Below are 15233 nucleotides of genomic sequence, written 5' to 3'. Positions count from 1 at the left end.
TTGATTTAATCCTTGCTATGTGTGAGAATTAATGCAACTTCTTATTTTTCCCAGCAGAAATCTTATATTTGAGAACTGAAAGGCATTAAAGCAGGTCTTAGCAGGTTGAGGATTTTTTCTGCCTGAAGGACTTGAACAGTTGGGGTCCTACAGAGGTTGCCTTTGTACCACATGGTTGAAACAAAATGTTGGGTTGTGCTAGCTGGGCATGGGATCTCTTACAGGGTGTTCAAGTTGTTCTAGAAGCAGAATATATCGTTTAATTTGTAAAATTGTCCATGAAAACGTTTAGTTTGCTATTACAAAAACTCATTTCTATAGTGGAGATTCTGGGTGTGATGGAAGCAGATGCAACTGTCTGGAAGCAAACGCTTCCTTTGGGAAAAATGAAGCCAAGCACTGTGCATGGTAGGGAAGCTAAACCACAGTGCAAGTCTAGTGTCAAAGATGCATTTAAGCTTGACTATAATTGCAGCATGTGAAATGGCAGAGCATGAGCATTTGAAATGCCTCTTTTGGTGGGGTTATGTCAATAGATGATGTCATATGCACAAGTGAGCGCAAATTTCCCTAGTGAAATAGAGCTAATGGCACGGACAGGCTCATTTAAGCAAAATTGCCCTCAATTTTGGCTGAAACATATGAAAATTGTACAGTAATTTTAGCAAGAAGTTATCCAGCCAATAAAATATTCTGAATATTAAATGTTTAAGAAAAGCCAGGGTGTTTTCTGCCTGCAGGTCACTGACCAAAGCAGGACAGTGGGGTGCAGCCATGTTTGGCACGAGGATTGTAGGGGGAAGATGGAGCCTATACGGGCAGTTCTAGTGAGAAAATGTGTTCTTAAAGTATGTAAAACCACATCTTTGTCAGGCTGCCATTACGCATCATGAGGCATCTTAGAGGCATCTACATCGTGGCATGAAAATGATAACTTTAATTAGCTCCAGCTAGTTGGCTTACTCTGTCAATTTACGGTCTTGCAGCTCCAGCTGCGAGGAGCAGTTGGTGGCTCTCTGCTGCCTGCTCCCTGCCTGGCTCCGTGCTGCGTGGCACTGCCTCAGCCCTCCCAGGGCCAGGCTCTGCCTGCTCCTGCCAGTCACGTCTCCAAATGCTTCAGTCCTGTTGGGACTGGCCGGCTGATGACTGCTGTGGGCTTCCTGGGCTGTGCAGCTGTGTCCTCCAGGTAGGATTTCACAGGCAGCTGCCAGTTCTTTCAATTAAAGTTCTTTTGACTGGAGCCTAAAAGGTTGAATTAAAAAATCCGTTTAAGCTTAGATTTGAAGAGAAGATACCAAATAGTAGATGGGTTGCTGAAGTATTGTTAAGTATTGTTCTTGACTTTCTGCAGAGTGTTTCCCTTGAACATGTTAATGGCATGACTGCAATAAAAATGGAATGTTTCGTCAGAAATAGTTGCATCCAATGTTGGAGACTACAAAAGCCTGTATGGTTCTGGTCCTTGAGGACGGCTTATTTGAGAGCACAGAGGTAGAGAAAGAGTAAAGAGTGGTGATGCAAGCACAGGCGTTCTCATGTGCCATGGCAAAGCAACGTGCTCTGCCTTTACTGTGGGGTCGATGCTTCTTCAGGTGGCTGCTCCTCAACCTCTGCTGCATGGTGTTGGCTGCAGCCTCAGCTGCTCCTGATACGTGTTTTGTCTCCAGGTCTGCTGCCTTGAGTCTGGACATCTCATTTCTGAGGAGGTGATAAAAGGTCCTGCAGTGAAACAGCCTTTCTCAGCTTCAGGAGGCCTTGGTCTGTGTCTTCTTTCCTGTGCTCAAGAAAAGTGCTTGTGGCTTCCTTAACTCTGCCTTGGGGCTCTGTTTGCTGCTCCCGTACGATTAGGACATCTCGGAGCCTAAGACAAGCGTGGGCCTCGGCTGCTTCACCTGTGCTTAGCAGCACTTTGGAGCCTTTGGAGAAGCACAGCCCCAGCATGGCTGGCAGGAGGGTGGAAGGGAGCGTGTGTGGGCTGAGGTAATGGAAAGCAGGGCCAGGATGGGTGGTGGTTCTGGGCTCCTTGCCACCCAGACAGTCCCTCGAGGCTAAGTTCATGCTGGAACATGCTCTGTCCTCCCCTCCTCTAGTAACGTTACCAAGTGCCCCAGGCCATGTCCTGTCTCCTTCCAACGTGCCATTACTGACTTGCAGCCAACCTCTCCCAACTTCTCCTTTCCTCGTTCCCTGTGGAACAAGCCGATCCCTATTCCTCTTGCTGCTTCCCCAAAGGGGAATTAAAGGCTGTATCCTGCTTGTGAAATGTCATAGACAAAGCGCCAAACGATTTTGGTGGTTTGGAGCTGAGCATTCGATGGAGTGCCTTTATTCCCTGTCCCGGTCTAATGGGCAGTAGGTCCTGGCAAGTGGCACCAAGTGCAACTGGTTGTGTTGAGTGAGGTTTGGAGGCTTTGTGATCTGGTATTTATTAAGGGTTGCTTTGTCTGAGCACTGACTCCTCCATCTGATTGAAAGGGCAGAGCAGAGCCTGCGTGGCCAGGCACAGGAGAACGGGGTGCTGAGGTGCCTGCGAGCGCTGATCTTGTCCTTCCTTTCTCAGACAGCAGAGGGAATCCCCCAGCCTCTCTCTACTTGCTGCTTGCTTTTTACCTACACTTAGGTTTTTGGAAGCAATTTGGTGTGTTGTGTTGGATCAGCTCTTCAGTGTCTGGCTGTTGGTTGTCTGTTATGCAAGTGGCTCTTTTAAGAGGGGATTTGAAGCTGTGCTTTATTTGGACCAAATCAGTCAATCAAAAATATATTGTGTGTTAATTAAGATGTTATAAAAGTGCAACGTGGAGACCACTTGACTCTTCTAATTGCGTGCATGCGCTGTGGTCAGCTGTTTTGGGATGACTTTTGTGCTGCTGCTTACTTCAGAAACTTTCTTCTCCCCTTGCACCACATCTATCAGCTCTCCCAAATGCAGCCAGAAGGGCCTTTGTGGGAAAAGGATCCCAGGAGAAAACAAAGAATCAGAAAGGGTAATGAGTCAAAAAAGAGCAAGTGGGGTTGAGGGTCAAAATGAGAGCAGGAAGAGCGGAGACCCTGCAGGGGATGGTCACCATCTGATGGTGCCTGTGGCTTGCAGAGGTGTCCTGGCAGGCAGCGTCATGCTGCCTGTGGGCTTGTTAAGCCGAGGGAATCGGGATGGTGAACTTGTTTTCCCATGAGTGTCCTTGCCAAGAGGCTTCCACTGACACAAGCCATTACTGAGGGCAGTAACACGGCACGGGGTCACCAGGACAAAGGAAACTGAGCCTTGTGATCCCAAGACTGCAGAACGACACCAAAGCTGGAGGATTTTGGCTTTTTTAGGGTCTCAGACTAAGGTGAGATGCCTCTGCTTCTTTCCTCTAGCTTTGTGGCTCAGAACAGTCCCTGCCAACTCGTTCCCACTTACAGCACTGTTTTTCTGGTCCCTCTTGCTCTCACAGTATTTAGACAACATTTGAACACTGATGTGAACCCCGTGTCCCTGCATGAATCCATTCTGTGCTGCGTGGCTGTAGCTTGGAGTGTCCCTGAGAGGGCGAAGAGCTGCAGAGGTAAATGGGTCCAGCCCTGCCCTGCTGCTAGACAGTGGGACTTCCAGGGGGTCTTTTTGCAGAGCTGTGGTGGATTTTCCAGGGAAGGGTCGCGTTTGGGTGTATTTTGTGGAAACAGCAAGACGACCCCTCCATCCGTTATATTTCAAGTTCTGGCTCTGAAGCCAGGTGCTCTTCAGTAGAAATGTACTTTTTTCAGCCTCGTTTTTAGAAAGAACTGAGGTCTTTTGACTTTTTTGAAAGGTACCTGATGCAGGTACATGGAAAGGAAAAAAAATCATCCTGCCCAACTTTGTTTTGCAAAGCTAAGAAAAGGCGCTAGCAGGATGTGCCGAGTGGCCTCTGCTTGGTCTTTGGTGGCAGTCTGAGGGCGCAGTTACCTCTGTAAGTCTTCCTCCTGCTATGTTAGGGGGGATGCATAAAGCCCGAGGAGCATCTCCTAGCGAGCAGCCTGCCTTACGTATCGGATCCCAGCAGGAGCATACCCAGGGCTGTCCCTGCAGCTGTGTGCAGGAGCACAACGCACCTTCACTGCTGGTGCTTGCTACCACACCGAATCCTGCACAGGTACATCTGCTTCTGACTTCTTACAGGTCTGATGCTCTCTGACAGAAGGTCAGGACAAGCAGCTGAGGCTGCTACTAACACAAACACCTTGGAGATCCAAGAGGGATGCTGAACCAAAAGCCCTCGCCCAGGGCTGCACGTTGCTCCGAATCGCATCAGCCCCAAACTGCCCCGGGGTGGCACACGTCAGCTGCGGGGCCACATGTGGTCGTGCAGCCTCCATGTGAGGTCCTGCCCGTGGGACAGTCCCTGCGGCAGCGCGTGGGAGCCTGTGGTGGTGGCGTGGGCAGGGACCTGTCCTCCCAGGGAGAAAGGCTCCACAGGCTGGGCTTGAGGTGGGGACTTGCTGGAGACAGCTTAATTCAGGAGACTTCAGTTAAAGAGGTTTATGTTTAAGAGCTGTTGAGCTGAAAAGCTCCGAGTTAAGGAAATATTAAGTTTTGAAGCTTAACAGCTTGCAACTTTTTTTTAGGGAAAAATGAAACCGTGGAGGAATATAAATCCAAGGAGCCAAGCTCTAGGATTTAATGCAGTGTGAAGGCTGGAATTTCCCACTGGTTTGTGTAGGGTCTTCTGCAGAGGTTTGTCTGTTCTTCTTCCCTCCAGGAGCACTCGAGCAGCTGCCGCGTGCTCTCCCAGGGGACCTGTGATGCTTGTGGGTGGTGGGACCAGAGAAAGCCCAAGGTAAAGCAGTGATGCCATTGCCTCCGTTCCCAAGAAGCCCAGGAAGCTCCTGGGAGCAGCCTTGCTCTCCCTGGGCCGGCAGCACTGGGTGGGCTGGGGGGTCCTGGCCAGCTCCCTCCTCGTGGGGCTCGGTGCTGTCCCAGCTGGTTGTCCCTCCCATTCGTATTGCTAAATGAAAGCTGCCGAGGTTGATATTCCATTATTTGCAATGATTTGTTCTTCTGTGATTCCGTTGTACATTATTCCACTGTTCCCTGACTGCCCAGGGACTTCAGGGCGTTCTTCACAGCTCTCTGCTCAGTGCTGCTCGGTGGATTTGTTTTCTTCACCCAGGCTCCAGGCAGAGACCTTCCTCTCTCTCCAGCTGGGCTTCCCAGCAGCTATGACGTGGTCAACGCTTCCCTTGCTTCGGGGGGTCATGGCACACCTGAGATCGGTGGTGCCAGTCGTTGGGTCCCTTGATGGAGACAGAAGGCCGGGACTGCAGGGGCTTTGCGGCCCTGCTGGGGAAGCAATGGGACTCGTGCTGTGGGCTGTGTCCCAGGCTAGACCCTCTCCCAGCTCTGGTCTCCTGCAGGGCTCAGTGTCCCCATGGATGAGTTTCTGTTAGAAATTACAGCTTTGCTTGTTAACCTTTTCTGTGGCCTAGATATCCATATCTATATGTCCAAAAATTGCAGTGTGGCTCTGTGCTTTGTGCTTCCAGGCTCCACCCCGGAGCATGCGGCCAAAGCTGCATCCTGCCTTTGCTCATTGCTGCGACTGAATGTCTTGGTGCTGAGGCTTACCTCTGTCCTCCTGGGCATCAATTCATTTTTTCTTTGTGCTCTTCTGTCAAATGAGAGCAGTTGTAAAGTATCCATCCCCTGCACGGCCCATCTGTGGGGCAGAAGAGTTCCCAAAATCCGTTATCTTGGGCTGAAGTTGTTTCTTTGTGTGCATGCTGGGTATGGACGGAATATGCACCGCATCCCTTCCAAAAGTTGGCTGTCCTTTTTCAAAGAGGTTAAAATGTAAAAGTCCTCCATAAGTTGGTTTTCAGAAAGAGTCGCTCATGGATGCGACCCAAGGGCAGCGATTCAGAATCTGATGGGGCAAAACCAGCGTAGGCACACTGGCGGGGCTGAGCTGCGTTGCTGAACTGTTTGCAAAACGTGAGCCTGGGGTTTTCTTTGTGCCTTTAAACCCTGGCTGCAAGGGAGGAAGGGCCCTGGCAGCGCAGGGTGCCAGGATCCTGCACTGCCCTTCTTGTCCCAATTCTCAGTTCCAGACACAAGGGCATCCTGCAGGTGGGAGGGTTTCCCACTCCCTTAAGTGTGCAGCCTTATTGAAGGCGTTGTGCCCCGTGAAGCTCCCGCTGCCTCGCTGACATGAGCAGGGGAGGGGATGCCCTGACAGCCTGGCCGGCGTGCCGCTGAGTGAGGAGTGGTGAACGTCCAGCTCTCCGTAACCGCTGTGCCAGCCTTCGCACCTGAGTTGTGCTGCACAACAAGAAAAAATTGTGATCACATAGGGAGTATTTTCAGGATGACCCCCCCCAAACCCAGCATGTCCTCTTTAAAAGCCACCAGCCCTATGTCCGGTGGGGATCCAGCAGCGCGAAGTGCCAGCTCCACAGCTTGTGAGTGGTGCTCAGGTGGCTTCCCGGTGTCACCACAGCCCTCGTGGGTGACAGGTCCCAGCCTGGGCTGGCTCAGGAGATGCTCTTCTCAGTGAGGTGCTGCTGGCGTCAAAGGTGGTGCATCCCCACCGCGTGGTCTGGAGATTGGCGTGGATTTGGGGTGTTGAGCTTGGTTACGTGTCCTGAGCACTCCCCAAACCCTCTGCCAGCAGCTGTAGGGCCAGCCAAGAGCTGGTGTCACGCTGCTGATGCTGAGCTGATGCTGCAGGAATGACGATGGGCCAGTGGGTCCATCTTAGGTCAATAGGTCGTAGGACCCAAAGTCTGGGGCCGTGTCCCTGAGCCAGATGTGCTCTGATGGGGTGGGATAAGTGCTCACGGCTGAGTTAGGGACTTTGCCCCTTCACAGTGGGTTGCTAGTGGTGGTGCTCCAAACCTGGCAAGTCCCCTCAGCTGCTCCCTAGAGAGGCTGGGTAGGGAGAGCAGCTTTGGTGTGCCTCACGTTAGCCATTTGGGGTTCTCTGGTCTAGGAGAAGGAGTGAATTTAGCAGTTGCCAGCACTTTGCTCAGCAAGAGCCCTGCAGAGCTGCGGGTGGTGCTGGCCAGGTCTCAGCAGCCGGGGGAGCTTTTGGGGTCCTGCTTCAGAGAGGTGCAGGGCAGCAGGGGGGGCTGCCCTCCGCAGTGGGGGTTCGCAGGTGCCAGGCGTTGGTGGGTGCAGGGAGCAGCTAAAGTGCTGGCAGCGGCGAGGGGCAGGCTGTGGGGGGGACTGTGGCTGGGAAAAGGTGACGGCGGAATCCTGGTGTCTGCGCTGTTGCTGCTTGGGGGCTTCTGTCCTCATGGGTGGAGGAAAATATGGTGCTTTCAATGGGTCCTATGGCTTCAGGTATAACTTGGGGGGTTGGAAGTGGGAAAGGTGGCGAGGGCTGTTGGTGGAGCAGGGGAAGTCTGGTTTCATCCAAGGATGGAATTGGAGGCAGCCTGTGGCACGTTGGCCATCTGCAGGGAGCTGGTGGCCACGTCTGCAGCTTCTCCTGGGGGCTTCAGGCTCTGCTGGGCAGGGCTGTGCCAGCTTCCCATGGCCAGCCCCTGCCGCCGGGGTGTTCCCTACACGGGGTGTGAGGTGGCTCTGCATTTCTGATGGGTGTTACAGCTCGGCACTTGTGCCTACGGTAGAGTCAAAGGGGAGATTACGTCCTGAGGATGCCCAAAGCAACACATCAGGGCCTGACTCATGTCCTGAGGCTGGTCTGGGGAGAGTTCAGATTAATTTTCCGATTGCTCTGAGGTTTGGTGTGTGGGAAAGCTGGGGTGGAGCAGTCAAAGCTCAGGTTTGAAGGGTATGGGGGCTGTGAGAGGGTCTGAGCAAAAGAGTAATAGGGATAATTAGGAATATATTGAATACTTTCCTGACTAAGCTAAGAGCTTTGAATTTGGGAGGTTTTTGACAAACTTAATGCTTTCTGTTACTCCTGGGCCTGAAACTATGAGCTGAAAACCACCGAGTGGTTGTCCAAAGGGTCCCTGCTGACAAGCTCCAGGGATGAGGAGGCCGCTTGGTTAGTGGCAGAAAACTGGGGTGCAGCGCGGGGTGCCCTGATCGGGGGGGAGCAGGAGGGGGGGTGCTCCTGCGCGCCTCTATCCGAGGGTTTGGAAAGCCCGCAGTTATGAGCTATGGTTATGTTCTCACTTAATAAGGTGTTAACTGACGCTAGGCTCTCTTCTGAGAGTTCCAACGCGCGTGGAGGTTAACGGCTCCTGGCGTTTCGTCTGCCCGAAAGGAGCCCTCGGAGCCGCCCGGGCACTCACCGCGCGCTCTCAACGTGGGAACATTTTTTATTTTTTTTTTTCCTCGATGGAGAAAAAAAACAAAAGGAAAGGAAAGAGAAAGGGGACCCGGGGGGCTGAGGGGGGGGGGGGCCGGCGGGGCTCCTTGGCGCGGCTGCGGTGCTGCCGTGCGGCCGCTGGAGGGCAGGGGCGAGCCGTGCCGGAGCGCGCCGGGCAGCGCGGCCGCGGGCAGGGCGCTCCGCGGGGACACCCCCGGGGGATGCTCGGGGGGCCGGGGGGAGCCGGGGGGGGATGCCCCTGCCCGGTATGGGTGGTGATGGGGGGCCCGGGGGGGGCCGGGGGCTGCCGCCGCCCCGGGGCTCGCCGAGGACGCGCCGCGCTCCCGGCCGCGCCGAGGTAAGACCCCCCCGGCCCCCCCAAACCGGTGCGCAGCGGGCTGCCACCCCCCCACCCCGTTATTTAATTTTTTTCGGGGTTTTCCTCGCGGCTCGGGCTCTGCCCGCTCCGTCGGGCCCCGTTCCCTTTTTCCTTTCTTTTATTTTTTTTTTCCTTATTTTTTTAAATACTTTTCACGCTTTCCCAGCCCTCCCAGCCGGGCTGTGCCCCCCCACCCCCCCGATCCCCCCCCCCTTTATTTTTCACCGCAGCGGCCGTGCCGAGCGCTCCTCGCGGGGCTCCCCGGCCGGGCACCGCCTCCGCACCCCGCTCCGCACCATGCCCGGGGAGGGGGCGCGGAGCCGCGGGGAGGCTTCATCCGGCTCGGGGCGGGGGGGGAGCGGCGGGGGGGCACGGGCTGATGATCGGAAGTTCCTGACAATAAGCACCTTCATCCCCCCCAAAGGCGGAGAGAGAGAGGGAGAGGAGGAGGAGAGACAGGGGGAGAGGAGAGCTGATGCCTAAGCGAGTCACTCGGCGGAGGCAAGGCGGGCGGTACCACAACTTCCCGGCGGCGCGGAGCGGTGCGGAGCGGAGCGGAGCCTGCCGGCCGGATCGCTCCCATGTCAGGGCGGCGGTGGGGGTCTGCACTCCGCTAGCGGCAAGCCACCGACCTCCCCCTCTCCTCGCCCAGCGATGTATTCACTGCTCTCCGCCTGCACTTGCCTGTAAGGATTACGGCATCTTTTTTTTTTTTTTTTTTTGTTCTCCTCGTTTTTTTTTTTTCTTTATATACATAAAAAATATTTTTTTTTTTTTTTATTGCTTTTCTTTTTCAAACTTTCATTTTGGAGGCTCCGGTTGCGTTTTCCTCGCGATCAGGTGGGAATGGGGAGCCGAGCCTTTTCATGCGCAGAGCATCGAGCTGCGCCGTTTAAAAAAAAAAAATCGCAAAGAAAAACAAAGCAAAAAAAAAAATCCGACTTTAACCATTTTACCGCATCATTTGATCTTTTGTTGCTTTTTTTTCTCCTCTCCAGATGTTTACATTTCCTGCTGCTGTGCTTTCAGGTACAGGTACGTGTCCTTTCTGTCCTCTTTCGCTTTTGGTTGTAAAAAAGAAACAAAGGCGGCGTGCTGACCTCGGAGTGCCAGGCAGTTTTGGCTAGGGCTTTCACTTTTCTTCCCCCTCTAGTTTTTATAGCCGCATTAAAATGATCCCCACGCCAGATGCTGGAGTGGCACTTGCCCTGGGAGCTGAGCCGCTTTCCAGTGGCCACTCGGTGCCTCGGCGGGCTGGGGCGCAGCCGGGCGCCGGTAGCCTGCGTTAGCGGGATCCTCTGGAGTGCATTAGCCTGGCTAATGATGTGAGAGGCAGTGTTGGACTCTCCTCCTCGCACAACGTTGATTGATGCACTTGCCTTGGAATAGCAGGCGCTCTCCTGCTCGCCCTATTTTTTCTTTTTTTTTTTTCTTCATAGGGAACTTACTCCCAAAAACTGATACTTTGAAAAACACGACTTTCCCTAGCCAGGAGAAGCAGGCTGCGCGCTCCCTCCCCATTATTCAGGAGAACGCAATCCAAGTCCGATCCCGCTTTTGATCCTGCCTCGGCAGGAACGCAGCCGCTGGAGGAGCACCCGTGGGACGGGGACGGGTGGTTGCTGCCCCCCGACAGCACTGGGGCTCCCCAGGGTGCTGCTTCGAGCCGGGTATCCCGGGGGACACCCACCTGCGGGGTGGGCAGGGCAGGTGCCGTGTCCCCATCACCTCCCAGCCGGTGTCCCTTGGGCTGGGGGCTGCTCGTGCCACCCCTGGCCCTGCACCGAGTTTTGGCTAGGGTTGCACCTGCTCGTCCTCCCGCAGTGAGGCAGGGTCTGGGCAAAGCGTGGACATGGGTTTGGGAAGGGGCTCCATCCCCCTGGCCAAGCCTAAACCCAACCAGCCCCTTCCCTGCTCCCTTCCTCTGAAAAAAAAAAAAAATCAGATTATTTTTTTCCCCCTCATTCCCCCTGAAAATTGTGGCTCGAACATAAAACCAGCGGAGCAGCCTCCTTGTCGGGAGGGGTTCCACAGCTGTAAATTACCCTGTGGTTGGGAGGCGTTCGTTGCGTTGCTCCAGTGCATTTTTTTGTTGTTGTTTCTCTTTTTTTTTTTCCTTCTTTTTTTTTTTTTTTCCAAACCCGAGGAATAACAGGCTGTGCAGGGCTCTCAGCGATGGCACCCTTTGCAGCAGGGAGACATTTTTTGCAATTGTGTGGTAACTGAAGTTAATCAGCCCTCCAGCCCCCTCCCTCTCCCCTTCCCTTCGGTGCTTTTAGTGAATCAGGAAAAGTTTGGCTCGCTGCCTGGAAAGCACTTGCTAAAATCTGATCTCTTACTTCAGCAGCCTTAAAACTTGGGAAGTTATTGGCATTTATACAGTTGGAGCTTGCAGGCTTCCAAAGCAATAAAATAATATAAAAAAAAAAAAAGTCAGTCCGCGCTCTCGTGCTATTAGAACCATACTTTCTCGATTTTTTTTTTTTCTTTTTAGTGCTGATTTTGCAGCATTTTGCGGGATTTGCCGCTCGGCTTCGCCCCGGCTGGGCGCTGCGGGGCCGGGGGGCGGCGGGTCCCGGCGGGTACCGCGGCGCGAGGCGAGCTCTTACGGCGCTGAGCGTGGGGAGCCAAAACACGAGATTAGTCATACTCAAGGGCCTTCGAGTGAGTGTTTACAGTATTAATGGTAGATGAAAAGATGTGAACGCTGTAAGTTTTTATTGCCCATTCTGTTACACTTTCTTTCTGGATTTATTCACGGGATTACATGTTTTGAGCCTGAATGGGAGCGAGGGATTATAGGATTTCTTTTATAATGATCAGTTTGGGTAGGAGTTAGCCTTTGGTGAACTGGAGCAAATTAATGCATCGCTTAGGTTTAATATTTATTTAGGCTGGAGGAAGTTGTTTGGTTTTGCTTAAAGGGCTCTGCGTTGTGTTGGGGAGGTTTAGGAGCGGATTATATCCTCAGGGTGGATGGATGTATTTGAAGGCCGGCTCTCGCCTCCCCTCATTGCCACGAGCAGCAGGTCGTCCTGCCTGCTGGCTCTGGCACTGCGCTCCCGGGCTGCTGAGCATTGCCCCGTGGCTCTGCACGGGAGGGTGACAGGACCAAGGCAGCGCCAGGGGTTTTGTGCCCGCTGTTCCTCGTGCAGGAGGATTTGTGCAAGGTGGCATCGCCGCTCGCCTGCGGGCTGGAAGCATTCCCGAAGGCACCAAGGCCCCTGCCTGACCCGCGCTGGCGTTTCTTTGTGGGGAAGCATCACCTGTGGGTGGGTCGTGGGGTGGTGAGAGGGCATGGGGGGCTTTGGGAGCAGGGTTTGGACTTGTCGGAGGAGCTGGGCTCCTCCAGGGCATCACCGCTGGGTATCAGAGGGGGATCCCAGCTCTGGGCACAGCAGCGAGCATCCCTGCGCTGCGTCCCCTCCAGGCAGGGCTGCAAGGAGCATGGCTCCTTCTCCATCCCTGACATGTGGAAGCAGTGTCCCCGTCTCTCTCATTTCCTTCTCTCGCATCTTGGGCAGTTCCTCTGCTGCCTGGGGATGCTGCAGTCCTGAAAGCCGCTCTAGGCAGGAGGGACAGTGGGTGTCCTCGGGGACACTGGAGAGATCAGTTGATTCATGCAGCTTTCTCTCAGGGATGACCCCATGCAGGTCACTGACTGCTGGCACTTACCCTTGGCGTTCTCCAGTTGAGTTCTGCTGCTGCTGTCTCATGCTTTCAGGTGTGATTTGTTCTCCCTGCACTCATCTCCCTGCGCATCCTGGTGCAGTTTTGGGTTTGGTTTTGGGGTCAGCACAGGCAAGGAGCCCCAGATGCACCCTGTGCCTCTGAGCACCTTGGGGACATGTTACTGTCCACGTGGCTGATGGGTCACCACGTTGTGCTGGCTCTGGCAGCCCCGAGGACGATGGCATTGGGACAGTGTCACCTTTGGGAGCTCCTCACCTTGAATGAGGCTGGCTGAGCCACAGGGGGCCAGGGCTGGGAGCTGCCAGCTCTCCTGGCCCCGCGCTGCCTCCAGCGCAGCTGCAGCAGCAGTGCCAGCACGGGCTGCCCAGCCGTGCCGCTCCCCTGCCCCGGTAAACCTCGGCGTGTTCTTCTACACGACGTGCATCTGTCTTAGATTATGGAGAGGTCCCCGATAGGGCCAAATCCTTTGCTTTTACGGCTCTTGTAGGTTAAGATCCAGCTTTGGAATCTGATCCAGAAGCAAACAGGAGGTCAGAGGAGTGCACAAGGCAGCACCGTGCTATTTTCACATCTGCTGTTGTTGTGTAAGAGGAAGGCTGCTGCGTGCTATGCCAATAGTAACTTATGTTTCTCCTAAGCTCCTGTGCAGCTACAGACAGTTATTGTTTGGGGCTTTGTAAAGTGAGACATGGAGAAGCGTTGCTTCCACACGTTCAGCGAGCCAGATCCTGCGGTCTGGCCGGGCTGCGCGCAGCACATGTCAGAGGCATGAGTCTGCTGAGCGGCAGCGACGGGGCTGCTTCTCCCCCGGCTCCGCGCCAGTCCCTGGGGGCCGCCAGTACCACGAGAACAAAGCAGCCATGGGGACAGGCTCCAGGGGCTGGGGAGAGGTGAGGTGCCATGGTTGTCATCTCTGCTCAGCTGGGGCCGTGAGCGTCACCAGCAGCTTCAGCACCGAGCTGTCCTGCTGTGCTGCGTTACCCCATGAGCTCCTCCATGGGGGTGCTGACAGGTAGGTTTAGTGGTGCTGGTGTGAAGGACAAAATGTGCTAACAGTGGTCTTGGAAAGGCTGAGAAGGGGCTGAGCTCGAGCAGGAAAATCTTCTTTTGAGTTTTCTGATCACAGCAACTCTCAGTTATTAGGCAGCGAGAGCTCAGGAGGAACTGCGCGAGCAAAACCTGCTGGAGCTGGAAGCGGAGGAGCTCGGTGGTGGGGAGCGAATGGCCCCAGCAGGGGATGGAGCTGATGGTGCCGTGTGCGCGGCTCCATACTCGGGGCTGGGTGCTTGGGGTGGACAAAATACCCACTTGCATGGCTCCCTGGCTGTCCCGCAGCTAGCCTGCAGCCCGAGCAGGCAGGGGCTGGCCGCATACTGAATCGCAGGTTCCTGTTTTAAATCCCTTGCTCTCAAGGAAACGACCATGCTTGCTTGCCACGGGTGATTTTTTTATTTCATTATTTTTCCTGCTGACTCACCGCTCTGCTCTAGGAAACGCGGCATCCTGAACCTGCCCCTCGTGCCCTGCTTCTGTCTCAGTCTTTGGAGATGCTCGGGCTCTGGAGAAATGGGAGGCAGCATGGAGCAGGCAGAGACAAGCATGCACACTTCAGTATTTTGGGGCTTGATGTTTTCTCTGTGTGTTGTGGCAATGTGGCAAAGCAGAGCTGCTGCTCGGATGCTTCCATCTCCAAACATATATTGCAGCTTGCATTGAGCTTTCAACGCTCTGGAGATGTGCAGGGTGGTTCAAGGAAATGAGGAAGGGCTTGGCCGTTGTTGAGGTGAGCGTGCAGGAGAGAACAGTATTTGGGGGGGGGGGGGTGTCCAATTTCCCTGTCCATGATAGCTGGACACACTGCGAGGGTTGTATTTGATCTGTATTTTATCTTCTATATCGCAGCTGGCATGAGCAAGACTGGATGGAGGTGAACGATGCTGGGGTTTGGAGGGATGCTTGCTTAAAGACTACTTGTTATCTGCTTGTGCAGCAGCTTGGCTATAAGGTAGCAAATAAGGAAAGAAAAGAGTGGAAGGGGAAGGGCTGATGCTTCCCGAGCCCTGTGGGTGCATTTTTGGATGCGGGGATGCTGCTGAAGGCAGGGCTGGCAGTCAAGGGTCTGTCAGAGCTCAGGTACGATCACCAGCATCGCCAGGACTCAACAGCACCAGCAATGACCCGGGATGTTTTATTTTGACGTAGGCCGATAATGCCAGGTTGGCCCCTGGCTTTCTGTAGGCTGCGATGTGAACACAGCTGAGCAAGCGGCTATCTCGCTCCATGAAGGAGTCTGAATTTGAGAGAAAGGCTCCCTTGGGGTTAAAAGTCCTTCTTCTGGATCCACGACCTACTTCCCGGACCCTCAGAGCATTTTTATGGGTCTCTTCCTTTCCTCAGAAGCTGGGAAAACCCCTACTGCGTGCTCTCCTCTCCTCCCTACCAGCGATATCTTCCTGTGCTTCGACTTCTCCCAGATTTGGACGCTTTCGATATCAGTTTTGATAAGAGCGGGTGAAAAAATGTTTTCAGGGAACTGCGATATTTCGGAAAGAGCTGTGTGCCTTCTTGTGGTGCCTGTGTGCAGGCGTGTGAGGGCAGACGCCAGCCTGGCTCCATCGAGGCCCTTTATGCATCGCTTGTAGCGGAGGACGTGGCTTCCGTGGGCATCCTGACTGCTGCTTGTCACGGGAGGCAGGGAGCGATGAGGCTCATGGCAGCGGCTCAGCTCCCTCGGGGAGCCACCGACCAGCCACCGGGACCAGCAGGGTTTTCCTGTGGGTGTCTGAGCCCCCTGCACCTTTTTGTGGTGGTGGTGGGGCTGGGTTTTGGCCCTCCCCTGGCTTTTTGTGGCTTGGTCCCGCAGGTGGGAGCGGGCATTGCGCAGAGCCGCACGTTTCCCTGCCCACCTGGGGTGTCTC

The 15233-nt window shown here is 54.4% G+C and overlaps 1 protein-coding gene across 2 annotated transcripts in view; it reads left to right on the top strand.

The window, feature by feature from the left end:
• Window positions 1–8999: 8999 nt before the first annotated feature.
• FGF18 (fibroblast growth factor 18) overlaps window positions 9000–15233 on the top strand; it is a 70970-nt gene continuing 64736 nt past the window's right edge. The window contains exons 1-2 of one of the 2 annotated variants that reach the window (XM_066977023.1): window positions 9000–9308; window positions 9621–9657. In XM_066977023.1, coding sequence (XP_066833124.1) covers window positions 9277–9308; window positions 9621–9657 — 69 coding nt within the window. In that variant the 5' untranslated portion in view covers window positions 9000–9276. The remainder of the gene's footprint in view (window positions 9309–9620; window positions 9658–15233) is intronic. The other variant, XM_066977024.1, reaches the window with a different exon arrangement.

This window comes from Anser cygnoides, chromosome 14, assembly GCF_040182565.1.
Source record: "Anser cygnoides isolate HZ-2024a breed goose chromosome 14, Taihu_goose_T2T_genome, whole genome shotgun sequence".
Taxonomy (NCBI): domain Eukaryota; kingdom Metazoa; phylum Chordata; class Aves; order Anseriformes; family Anatidae; genus Anser; species Anser cygnoides.
The sequence above is the reverse complement of the archived record's forward strand: the minus strand, read 5'-3'. Positions and strand labels throughout refer to the sequence as shown.